Below are 13,601 nucleotides of genomic sequence, written 5' to 3'. Positions count from 1 at the left end.
CAGCACTTATATACACAACTGTACTTTATTTATTTATATTAATGTCTGTTTCCCACTCTAGACTGCAAACTCACTTCGGGCAGAGAATGTATTCACCTATTGTTCTATTGTACTCTCTGCACACAGGGCTCTGCACACAGTAAACAATAAATACAATGGAATGAATGGACATGTTCCCTGCCCACGACAAGCTTACAGTCTACAGACATTAATATAAATAAATTACAGATCTGTACATAGGTGCTGTGGGGCTGAGGGAGGTGAATAAAGGGTAGGAAGGTTTCTCAACCCCTTGAGTCTTTTAACCCCTCCTGCAGTGGCCACTCCGGTTCACCAGGTGATTATTTTAAAAAGAGCCTAAACATCTTTCTTGCTTCACTCTGGGAGTCTAACAGTGCTCTGGGTGTCAATGGCTACTGACCTACTGGCTGCCAAACAGATCTTTCAAGGCTCCCAAACAGACTAACCAACTTGTGGCAAACACAGTTCTGCTTCTGTAAACTTTCCAAATCAATAAATAGCACTGATTGGTTGACTGACTGATTGACCTCAACATTCAAGTAGGTGACCCTGATGAGTCCTGCCCCCACCCAAATCAGCCCATTTCCTCCCACTCCTCAACTCCACTAGACTCCAATTCGAGTCCATCAAACCCACTCACCAATTTGGATACACGCTGGATTTCATCTTGGCTAGCCAATCATACTATCTCTGAATTACCACTCACAGACCACAACTTCTTTACCTGCCTTCTTTCCTACAGAACCATTCGCCACAAAACTGATCTTTCCCCACTCAGAGACCCATCATGTCCCAATTAATGCCCTTCCCAATCCCCTTTCCGCTTGATGCATAATTCACACCCTCAACTCAGCCATTTCAACAAGTCAACAACTCTACCCAACCCCACATCGATCTTACACCACCGACCCCCACTGAGAGCAGAGACCATATGTTCTATATAAAGTTTCAGATAACAGAAATAAGCACATAATATTTAAAAACAGCTTCAAGGTTTTCTTTAGCTAGAAAAGGTATAACAAGGTTTATAATGTTTTCAGAAGAAAGATATTTAGCACTTACCAGTCAGCAATACATCCCGTTACCAGATGGCCAAAAATTAGTCCAACCAGCAAGGAGAATTTAGCAATGTGAACCTTCCAGGCTGAATCATATACAAGATCCCACTAGAATGAGAGGGGTGGGAGAAAAGAGAAGGAAGGCATAATGAAATATACATTCATAGCATTTGTATTTACACACAAGCTCACAACTGTAGACATTCTTTTCTTGTCACTTAATGTTTCCCAAATTTGTTTCCAAAAGTTTGTTTCCAAAAGGTCCAGGGTTGTTAAGCAAAACAGACTTTCACTTTAAAACTCATTTTTAGAATTTTGCATATCTCAGTTTCCTCTCTCCCAACAAGTTATCCACCACACTTTCCACTTTTCCAGTACCAGATTCTGCAAAATCATGATGAAAAATTGATGATTCACAAGTGAAAAGTCAGTTCTCAGGAAACTTATCAATAAGTCATGATTATTGAGTGGCTACCATGTGCAGTGTACTGCACTAACTGCTTGGCATTCCCCAACTAAGCCCTCATTTCTCCTGTTCTCTCTCCCTTCTGAGTCACCTATGCACTTGGATCTGTACCATATAAACCTTTGAGGTTCACCCCACGCTACTTATATATTCATTCATTCAATCACATTTATCGAGCACTTACTGTATGCACAGCACTGTACTAAGCGCTTGGAAGAGTACAATACAACAAATTTACTTTAATGTCAGTCTCCTCCTCTAGACTGTAAGTTCCTTGTGGACAGGGAACTTGTCTAACGACTATTGTATTTTCCTCTCTCAAGGGCTTAGTACAGTACTCTGCTCACAGTAAGTCCTCAATAAATAACTCAATAAAAATCCTCAATAAATACCACTGACTGAATAGCAATTGAATATCATGAAACTGCATCTTAACACTGTTATTCTAAGAGTGAGAAATGTTTGGTACAAGTGTATTAGTAGGCATGGTGCCTGCCTTCAAGGAACTTACAAACTAGTGGGGGAGGCAGACACAAAAATAAATGACATATATGAAGTACTGGAGTTCAAGAAATGAACATAAAGGCTCTTGGAGGTGTTGTTACCCGGTTGCTAAGATTACAAGGAAGTACTGAAGGAAGGAGGAGTTTGGGGGGCAGGAGGAGAATATGGAAGAGATGAGATTTCACAAGAAATGTCAGGAATCTAGCAGGATGGAGTTCCAGGCAGGAGGGAGAGAGGACATGTGCAAGAGGTCAGTGATGGGAGAGTGGAGAATGAACGCCCAGTGGGTAGGATGGCTTGAGAGTAACAAAGCCAGTTGCAGTGGGAGAAGAGAGAGTATAAGATGAGACCACAGTGCTGTTTGAGTACTTTAAAATTGACAGTGAGGTGTTTCTCTTGATGTGGAGGGGAATGGCCAATCTTCAAGGTTTTTCAAGGACGGACATGTCAAGAATGATGCTACCAAAAAAGGATCTGGGCAACACAGTAACATGCGGACCAGAGAAGGGAGAGACTGGAACCAGGGAGATCTACTGTGAAGCTGACGCAGTAGTCAAGTTAGGACACTACACCCTGATATCCCAAAACCTCATAAGAATAATGATATTTGTTAAGCATTTACTATATGCCAAGTGCTGCATTAAGCACTGGAGTAGATACACTATAAGCAGGCTGGACACAGACATTGTCCCACATGAAGCTCACTGTTTAAGGGGAAGGGAAAAGTGGTATGTAATCCCCATTTTACAGATGAGGAACTGAGTCCCAGAAGTTTAGTGACTTGCCCAAAGTCACACAACAGGCAAGTGTAGGAGCCAAGATTGGAGCCCAAATCCTCAATTCCTAGACTCATCCTCTCTCCATTAGGCCTCACTGCTTTACCTTGAGTCACCACTACTAAACAACTTCTCCAGTTTGAATCCTCACAAAAAAAAGTGAAATTATAAACAAGACACAGCTGAATACTGTATATGTACTGCATTAGAATGCATATATATTTATGTTGTTGTAATGCAACCTCTATATGGAAAGAGGGGTTTTCATTTGTCATCTCAGTTCAGGAGTGCATAATCACATTTTTTTTCTTTTAAAGCTATAAGAAAATTAGTTTAACAAGCTTCCAAAACATGTAATACCTTTTGCTGGATTTCCCCATTAGTAGAGGCTACATTCTAGGCCCCAGATCCAACAGTGGTCTGCTGGGTGGCCATGGACAAGTCACTTAACCTTTCTAAGCCTCAGTGTCCTCATCTGTAAAATGGCGATGAGATCCCTCAGATTCTGAGCCCCAGGTGTGGCAAGGACTGTGTTTAATCTGATTGTTTTGTATTGTATTTGCACTTAGCATGGTGCTTGGCATGCAGTACGTACTTAATAAATACCACCATTACTATAAATTTCCAAAGATTCTGCCCTATCTGTTCTGGCTCCTGGAAATGAGGTAGATAGAATTACCTCACCCATGGAAAAAGGAAAGGGGAAATATTCCACTGTGTCATGTTATAAGCCTTCTGACCTCCTTAGCAGAGAACCCAACAGACCCGAACAAGTAGTTGTCGGATATTTTGGCAATTATCGTGATGCGCACCTCGTAGCGTTGGCCCAGATGTTCAGCTAATCCACCAACTAAAATTTCATAGAGATAAATAACAGCAAATTGGTATAACCTCCACCTGCCACTGGTTCCCCAGTCTGACACCCGGCTGTATTGTTGAAGCATTCTTGGCTCAGAGCAGGTAAATTCCCAAACTCCAGTCTCCCATAGGCTAGGAAGGCACCAACTGCCCCTTCTCTGCCTGGGAATCGTCTTCTAGGCTGTTAAACACTTGCCTGTCTTCATACAGAGTCTCTAATGATAAGCTGATTTGAGTTGAAGTGAGACAGAAGGAGCTCATTATTGCTAACGCTTGTATTAAATGGTCTGAGAGCCACACCTGGCAAGAGCTCTTTCTCCACATCAACTACTAATCTAGCCTTGGGTAGATGCCAATGAGGGTCAACAGTCATAATGATAATGATGGTAACTGTGGTATTCATTAAGTGCTGAGTCAAGCACTTTACTAAGCAATGTGGTATTCATTCAGTCATGCATTCAATCACATTTACTAAGCACTTAGTCAAAGGTATTTATTGAGCGCTTATTGTGAACAGAGCACTGTAACGTAGTCAAAGGTATTTACTGAGTGCTTACTGTGAGTAGAGCACTGAACTAAGCACTTGAGAGAGTACAATACAACAATAAGTAGACACATACGAGACAGGACTCACAGTCAAAGAAGTAATAATAATAATAATAATAATAATAATAATAATAATAATAATAATATTTGTACAGCACTTACTAGGTGCCAGGCACTGTACTAAGTGAACAAGCAAATCAAGTTGGACGCAGTCCTTGTCCCATCTGGGGCTCACAGTCTCAATCCCCATTTTACAGATGAGGTGACTGAGGCACAGAGAAGTTAAGTGGCTTGCCCAAGTTCACACAGCAGACAAGTGGAGGAGCCAGGATTAGAACCCACGTCCTCTGACTCCCAGGACTGTGCTCTTTCCACTAAGCCATGCGTAGGGAGAGCAAGTTTCGAATCTCCATTTTACAGATGAGGGAACTGAGGCACAGTGAAATTAATCAATCAGTCATTCATTAGTATTTATGAGGCACTTACTATGTGCAGAGCATTGTACTAAGCACTTGGGAGAGTACATGTTCCCTGCCAATAATGAGCTTACAGTTTAGAGCGTGAGACAGAATATGAATAAATACATTAAGTGGTTTGCCCAAGGCCACACAGCAGGTTCGTACCACAGTCAGGATTCGGAACCAGATCCTCTGACTCCCAGGCTCAGGCTCCTTCCACTAGGTCATTCTGCATCCCAATCAATCAATCAATCAATCAATCAATCAATAGTATTTACTCAGCATTTACTATGTGCGGAGCACTGTACCAAGCACTTGGGAGAGTATAATATAACAGAGTTGGTAGACATGATTACTACCCACAACCTTACAATCTAGAGGGGACAGTCTGCACTAACTGAAGGAGAAGGCCTTTCTGAAGTGTGATTTTTGGAGGGTTTTGATGGTGGGGAGAGTGGTGGACTGTCAGATATGAATGGGGAGGATGATCCAGGGCTAGACACAGTACCAGAATAAATAAGCACACTGAACCAGAAGGCAAGGCAGGATGACTAAGGACTGACTACTCAACCCAGTAATTTTATATCTTTCCACATGACAACACTCTGAAACCTAATCCTAAATTCTAATCCTGGTTCTGCCACTTGTCAGCTGTGTGACTTTGGGCAAGTCACTTAACTTCTCTGTGCCTCAGTTACCTTATCCGTAAGATGGGGGTGAAGACTGAGCCCCACGTGGGACAACCTGATTACTCTGTATTTAATGCAGAGCTTAGAACAGTGCCTGGCACACAGTAAGCACTTAACAAATATTATTATTATTATTATTAAGTAGAGGAGCTCCTGGAATAGCTATAGAGGCACAGATTCTCATGGGAGCCCTCAGGTGTTGGAATGCCATCCTGCCTGAGCTTGCTTAAGCATAGAAATATTTCTAAAGGGAACCCTGTTTCTTAAGCATTTTGGATAACTCTTAGCCAAATAAGAGTCCTTGAATTCTCTGAGAAGCAGCAGGGCCTATAGTGGCCTACAGTGGAAAGAGCATGGACCTGGGAATCAGGATTTGGGTTCTTGTCATGTCTCTGCCCCTTTTTATGGTATTTGTGAATCACTTACTTTGTTCCAGGCACTGTACTAAGCACACTGCCTGCTGTATGGCCTTGGGCATCTCATTTAACTGCTCTGTGCTTTAGCTAACTTATTGGTAAAATGATGATTCACTGTCTGTTCTCCCTCCTGCTTAAACTGTGAGCCCCATGTTCTCCCTCCTGCTTAAACTGTGAGCCCCATATAATAATAATAATAATAATAATAATAATAATAATAATAACAATAATAACAATTGTGGTATTTGATAAGTTGTGCCAGGCACTGAACTAAGATCTGGGATGGATACAAGCAAATTGGGTTGGATGCAAGCCCTGTCCTATATGGGGTTTGCAGTATTAATCCCCACTTTACAGATGAGGTAACTGAGGCACAGAGAAGTGAAGTGGCTAACAGCAGACAAGTGGAGGAGTCAGAATTAGAAACTGACGCCCAGGCCCATGCTCTATCCACTAAACCTTGATGCTTCACCTGTGGAATGGGGACTGTCTCCGAACTGACTATCTTGTCAGAACAGCACAGCTCAGCACAGTATTTGTAACATAGTGGGTGCATGCCCAATACCATTAATACTACTAATAATAATAATAATAATGTTCATGTATTCATTTAACACTACTGCATAATGAGCACTGTGTTAAGTGCTTGGGAGAATATAGTACAATACAGTGGGTTGACAGGTTCCCTGCCCTCAAGGAGCTTGCAATTAAGTGTGGGAGACCTGAGGCTCCATGTTTACCTAGAACTGGCCCTAGTCTCACCCTGTCCCTCCTCATTGTCCCAAATTCCCCTATGCCTCATCTCCCCCTCTTGCCACAATTTAGAGCTCCCCAGTTCCTCCCACCCATCAAACTCCAACCTGGTTAAATATGCCAGGCACTGAACTAAGTGCTGGGATGGACACAAGCAAACTGGTTGGACGCAGGCCCTGTCCCACTTAGGGCACTTAATCAATCAATCAATCAATCAATCAATCAATCGTATTTATTGAGTGCTTACTGTGTGCAGAGCACTGTACTAAGCGCTTGGGAAGTACAAGATTGCAACATAGAGAGACAATCCCTACCCAACAGTGGGCTCAGTCTAGAAGGGGGAGACAGAGAACAAAACCAAACATATTAACAAAATAAAATAAATAGAATAAATAGAATAGATATGTCTAGATAATAGATAATCTTAATCCCCACTTTACAATGAGATAACTGAGGCACTTGAAGTAACTTGAAGTGAAGTAATTTAGCCAAGACTACACAGCAGACAAGTGGAGGAATCAGGATTAGAACTCAAGGCCTTCTGACTCCCAAGGCCGTGCTCTATCCACTACTCTACCTCAACAACCAAGCACTACTGTCCCTTCAGGTCACCTGATGGGAACTTTTTCCTCACCATCAAGAAGAGGTCAGTCCCAAGAGTTCTGCCCAACTTCATGACCTCATCTAAGGAACCACTCCCTCCCAGAGGATGCTTCCGGGTTACTGTAGGAATTACTGTTCCTAAACGAGAGAAATGGACAGGAAATAACAGTCTATTTGCACTGCCTTTCTGGGGAGAGTAAAGACAGTTTAGCTCCATTCCATCAATCGCTGCTGGCCAGCCTCACTAGCCTTGCCAGACCGTGAGCTGCCAGTACAGGCCAATGTGGCTGATCTGCCAAGTCTACCATACTTCTGAGCTTCAGCATTTGTGTTTGAAAATAAGGGTCACAGATGAATCAGGAAAATTTCCTCCATATTCTTGTTGAAGAGATGGGACGGTTCCAAAACAACAGAAAAACAAAACACGTTAAAAAAAAGCAACTGTCTTGTTTGCCCAACTCAGGGAGTCAATGAATGAAAGAGATGAAACAGATGGAGGATAAGGAGACACACACCAACACACACAATGTCTGATTGTAACCCGGACACACACACCTATCCATTCTCTCCTTCTACAGCCCAGCCTGCACCCTTGGCTCCTCTGCCGCTAGCCTCCTCACTGTGCCTCATTCTTGCCTATCCTGCCGTCGACCCCCAGCCCACGTCCTTCCCCTGGTCTGGAATGCTCTCCCTCCACACATCTGCCAAGCTAGCTCTCTTCCTCTCTTCAAAGCCCTACTGAGCTCACCTCCTCCAGGAGGCCTTCCTAAACTGAGCCACATTTTTCCTCTCCTCCTCCCCATCCACCCTCTCTGCTCTACCTCCTTCCTCTCCCCACAACACGTATAGATTTGTACAGATTTATTACTCTATTTATTTTACTTGTACATATTTTCTATTCTATTTATTTTGATAATGATGTGCACATAGCTGTAATTCTCTTTGTTCTGACAATTTTGACACCTGTCTACATGTTTTGTTTTGTTCCCTGTCTCCCCTTTCTAGACTGTGAGCCCATTGTTGGGTAGGAACCATCTCTATATGTTGCTGACTTGTACTTCTCAAGCACTTAGTACAGTGCTCTTGCACACCGTAAGCACTCAATAAATAAGACTGAATGAATGAACCAGTTAGAAGGACCCGTGTTCTAATTCCGGTTCTCCCACTTGTCTGCTGTATGACTGTAGGCAAGTCATTTAACTTCCCTGTGCCTCAGTTATCTCAACAGTAAAATGGGTACATATGGGACATGGACTGTGTTCAACCTGATTACCTTGTATCTACCACAGCCCTTAACAAGTGTCTGGCACATAGTAAGCTCTTAACAATGCCATTAAAAAATGAAAATGTTCTTATTGGAAATTCAGAGAAAACCTCTAGTCCTATAAAGAACATTCTAAACCTGATCTAAAACCATATATCTAGTTGTTCTTCATATTTGAGGAAACCCTGGATGGTAAAAGCTCATCTGAGTTAGTTTATGGCTGGAAAAGCCAGTGCAAGACCCACAGTCCTGGACAAATTTTTTTTCCTGTTTTTTTTTTCAGTCTTTTCTGCTTTTCCTGTCTTTTTTTCTGTTTGTTTCAGCACTACAGATATACAGCTCACCAGTAGTGGTTTACTGGGTGAAACAGGCAACTTTTAGGGACACTTTTTTTAGTACAATAATACTAATAACAGTAATAGTTAGAATCGTTAAGCACTTATCATATGCCAAATACTGTACTAAGCACTGAAGTAAGATACAAGATGATCAGGTCAGACCCAATCCCAGTCCCTCATGAGGATCACAAACTAGAAGGGACAAAAAGGTACTTAATCCCTTTGACACATGAGAAAACTGAGGCAGAGAGGTTAACTGACTTGTCTGAAGCCTTACAGCAGACAAGTGGCAGAGCCAGGGTTAGAACCCATGTCCTCTAACTCTCATTCTGTTTCCACTAGGTCACACCGATTTTCAGTTCACTCAAAATGGGTCCCTCAGACATCCAGGGTGTGGCTGAGTGGGGCTGCTGCTTTTACAGGGGCCTAGTGACCAACATCTTGGACCGCCCACTCACATAGTACTTGAGGAGTTCCACCACTAGTACCGCTTGTGCTCAATTTGTTTTTCCGCCTCCTTCGCTCTTATGCTTGAGCTGCCGAACGCTGCTGGCGAAAGTCTAAACACCATGCCAACCTCGTTCACTTCAAGTTTATCCTTTCCTGCCTTAACTCAGCCCTCTCTTCTGCCAGACAAAACTATTTCTCCTCCCTTATTGACACCCATGCCCATCACCCCCGCCAGCTCTTCCGTACATTCAACTCCCTTCTCAGGCCCCTGGTTCCTCCCCCTCCTCCTTCCCTCACCCCCAACGATCTGGCCTCCTACTTCATTAACAAAATTAAATCCATCAGGTCCGACCTCCCCAAAGTCTCTTCCCCCGTTTCTCCATCCCCCCGGCTCTCAACACTCTCTGCTACTATCCCATCTTTCCCAGCGGTATCCTCAGAGGAATTCTCTTCCCTCCTCTCAAGTGCTACTCCGGCCACCTGTGCTTCTGACCCCATTCCCTCTCATCTCATGAAATCTCTCGCTCCATCCCTTCTCCCCTCCTTAACTTCCATCTTCAACTGCTCACTCTCCACTGGTTCCTTCCCCTCTGCCTTCAAACATGCCCATGTCTCTCCCATCCTAAAAAAACCCTCTCTTGACCCCACCTCACCTTCTAGTTATCGTCCCATATCCCTCCTACCATTCCTTTCCAAACTCCTTGAACGAGGTGTCTACACGCGCTGCCTAGAATTCCTCAACAACAACTCTCTCCTCGACCCCCTCCAGTCTGGCTTCCATCCCCTTCATTCCACGGAAACTGCCCTCTCAAAGGTCACCAATGACCTCCTGCTTGCCAAATCCAACGGCTCATATTCTGTCCTAATCCTCCTCAATCTCTCAGCTGCCTTTGACACTGTGGACCACCCCCTTCTCCTCAACACGCTATCTGACCTTGGCTTCACAGACTCCGTCCTCTCCTGGTTCTCCTCTTATCTCTCCGGTCGTTCTTTCTCAGTCTCTTTTGCAGGCTGCTCCTCCCCCTCCCATCCTCTTACTGTGGGGGTTCCCCAAGGTTCAGTGCTTGGTCCCCTTCTGTTCTCAATCTACACTCACTCCCTTGGTGACCTCATTCGCTCCCACGGCTTCAACTATCATCTCTACGCTGTTGACACCCAGATCTACATCTCTGCCCCTGCTCTCTCCCCCTCCCTCCAGGCTCGCATCTCCTCCTGCCTTCAGGACATCTCCATCTGGATGTCCGCCCGCCACCTATAGCTCAACATGTCGAAGACTGAGCTCCTTGTCTTCCCTCCCAAACCTTGTCCTCTCCCTGACTTTCCCATCTCTGTTGACGGCACTACCATCCTTCCCATTTCACAAGCCCGCAACCTTGGTGTCATCCTCGACTCCGCTCTCTCATTCACCCCTCACATCCAAGCTGTCTCCAAAACCCGCCGGTCTCAGCTCCGCAACATTGCCAAGATCCGCCCTTTCCTCTCCATCCAAACAGCTACCCTGCTCATTCAAGCTCTCATCCTATCCCGTCTGGACTACTGCACTAGCCTTCTCTCTGATCTCCCATCCTCGTGTCTCTCTCCACTTCAATCCATACTTCATGCTGCTGCCCGGATTATCTTTGTCCAGAAACGCTCTGGGCATATTACTCCCCTCCTCAAAAATCTCCAGTGGCTACCAATCAATCTGCACATCAGGCAGAAACTCCTAACCCTGGGCTTCAAGGCTCTCCATCACCTTGCCCCCTCCTACCTCACCTCCCTTCTCTCCTTCTACTGCCCAGCCCGCAACCTCCGCTCCTCCACCGCTAATCTCCTCACTGTACCTCGTTCTCGCCTGTCCCGCCGTCGACCCCCGGCCCACGTCATCCCCCGGGCCTGGAATGCCCTCCCTCTGCCCCTCCGCCAAGCTAGCTCTCTTCCTCCCTTCAAGGCCCTGCTGAGAGCTCACCTCCTCCAGGAAGCCTTCCCAGACTGAGCCCCTTCCTTCCTCTCCCCCTCGTCCCCCTCTCCATCCCCCCATCTTACCTCCTTCCCTTCTCCACAGCACCTGTATATATGTATATATGGTTGTACATATTTATTACTCTATTTATTTATTTATTTATTTATTTTACTTGTACATTTCTATCCTATTTATTTTATTTTGTTGTTATGTTTGCTTCTGTTCTCTGTCTCCCCCTTTTAGACTGTGAGCCCACTGTTGGGTAGGGACTGTCTCTATGTGTTGCCAATTTGTACTTCCCAAGCGCTTAGTACAGTGCTCTGCACATAGTAAGCGCTCAATAAATACGATTGATTGATTGATTGATTTTTCCTTAGTGGTGATGGACTGCATTGAGCCATCCACACTCCAGCCTCCCAGAAGCCAACAGACTGCCTTGCAAGGCAGTTGGTTAAGAAATAGTTGCAGACTCTGGCTCTCTAAGCAGTAACCCCTGCTTTGTCCTAAACTCTCCCTTCCAAGGCTCTAACTTGGGATCTGACACCTTGCCTACTTGCTGCACTAAGGATGTGAACAGACTTTGGCTAACATTGCACTATGAAAACAAGTGCTAATGGAAGTTCAAAAACACAAAAATCACTGAGTGAAGCAGTAAATGTTTCTTTCGAAATCAAATTTCACTTGCAAAGAGGACTTCATATTCCAAGCATGACAATGCCACAGTCAGTGTGGCTATGCCATCATCATCATCATCAATAATGTTTACTGACAGGCTGTTTGCACTCGGTGCTTAGAGACATGCAAAAGAATTAAAAGACATGGGGAAGACAAGCAGACATAAACTCCAAATATAAAATAGATAAAAAGTGGAAGAATAGATATGAGTACTCAGAAGTGGGAAAAGGAGCTACATTTTCAAAAGTAGCAAATTATTTGTAAAATGAATAGCCACCTAATGCATTATATGCATTATTATTCAATTGAACAAAAATGAAACTGGTGAACAGAACTCCATTGAATAATTTACTACAGTTCTTGTGCTAGTGAGTGGGGCTTCCATGAGGGAAGAAACAAGCTTCCATGATTAGGGGAAAGAAAAGGCAGAAGAGACAGAGAGAGACATACACTCACACATTAACCCTACACTTGAGGAGCTTACAATCTAGCAGATTGTGTAGTCTGTGTTAGTATACCTTCAACAACAAAGGATGCTGTTGGCTGTCTTTAGACAATTCCTTTCCTGACTGTGCATCAGAGAGAGAGAAAATAAAATGGAAATGCTCCCGAGAATTAAACCGATAAGAAAAATCAAAAACCAAATTTGTACCTTAAAATGGAAATACCTCAGTTATGCACCTCAATTTCCACTAATTGCCCTAGGAAGTGAAGTCTGGAGATGCTTCAGCAAAAGTGAGTTCCAGTTAAACTCAACATACATGATTCTTCACCATAGCATCTTCACCAAAGGCCAGGAGATCAGATGGGCTTTCTGATCCACAGAAATTCAGGTTAGCAAATCTCCTGGCTGGCTTTCCTATATTCACTGGTCTCTCCCAGCAATACAAAGTCAGAATGCCCGAACAGACTGCAAAAGGGAAAACTTTCACAGTGAAAGCAAAAAGTTCCTTTTGTCTACTAACTCTATTGTCCTCTCCCACATACTTAGTCCTGTGCTCTGCACACAGTAAGCACTCAATAAATACGATTGAATGAATAAAATTTGTCGAGGCAAATAAGATAGCCCATGCTTTCCCCCGCACTCCCCCTGCCAAAAACTCCCCCCACCAAAAACTCCCCCCAAAAAAATCCTGAGGCCAACTGTTCCATTTTTTTGTATTTTGTTAATATGTTTTGTTTTGTTCTCTGTCTCCCCCTTCTAGACTGTGAGCCCGCTATTGGGTAGGGACCATCTCTAGATGTTACCGACTTGTACTTCCCAAGCGCTTAGTCCAGTGCTCTGCACACAGTAAGCGCTCAATAAATGTGAATGAACGAATGAATGAATGAAGTGACTTGCCCAGAGTCACCCAGTTGACAGTTGGCGGAGCCGGGATTTGAACCCATGACCTCTGACTCCAAAGCACTTAAGTGCTTAGTACAGTGCTCTGCACACAGTAAGCGCTCAATAAATACGATTGATTGATTGATGTTTTGGCATTTTTCCGCAGCCTGGCCCCACGCCCAGCGGAACCAACGTGGGGGCCTCCAGACGCTCCCCCAGCAAAGCCGTAGCCGCCCGGGCCGCCGGATCCACCGTGAGGCAGAGGTGCCACCCTTTCCTCCACCCTCCCCATCCTCCTCCGCTGCATCCCTCTCCTCCCTCATCGTTGCATCCCTTTCCTTCCTGATCATTGCACCCCTCATCTCCCTTATCTTGCCCGCCTTTCCTCCCTGATCGTTGCACCCTTTTCCTCACTGATCTTTGCACCCTTTTCCTCCCTGATGGTTGCACCCTTTTC

At 44.4% G+C, this 13,601-nt stretch overlaps 1 protein-coding gene across 1 annotated transcript in view; it reads right to left on the bottom strand.

Annotated features, from left to right (window-relative positions):
* The window catches only part of SLC22A23 (solute carrier family 22 member 23), a 133,029-nt gene that overhangs the window by 93,937 nt on the left and 25,491 nt on the right, over positions 1 to 13,601 (bottom strand). Inside the window, 1 exon segment of the mRNA XM_038768112.1 lies at positions 1,084 to 1,187. Coding sequence (XP_038624040.1) covers positions 1,084 to 1,187 — 104 coding nt within the window.

Source organism: Tachyglossus aculeatus, chromosome Y2, assembly GCF_015852505.1.
Source record: "Tachyglossus aculeatus isolate mTacAcu1 chromosome Y2, mTacAcu1.pri, whole genome shotgun sequence".
NCBI classification, from domain to species: Eukaryota; Metazoa; Chordata; class Mammalia; order Monotremata; family Tachyglossidae; genus Tachyglossus; species Tachyglossus aculeatus.
This window is presented reverse-complemented; position numbering and strand designations above follow the sequence as displayed.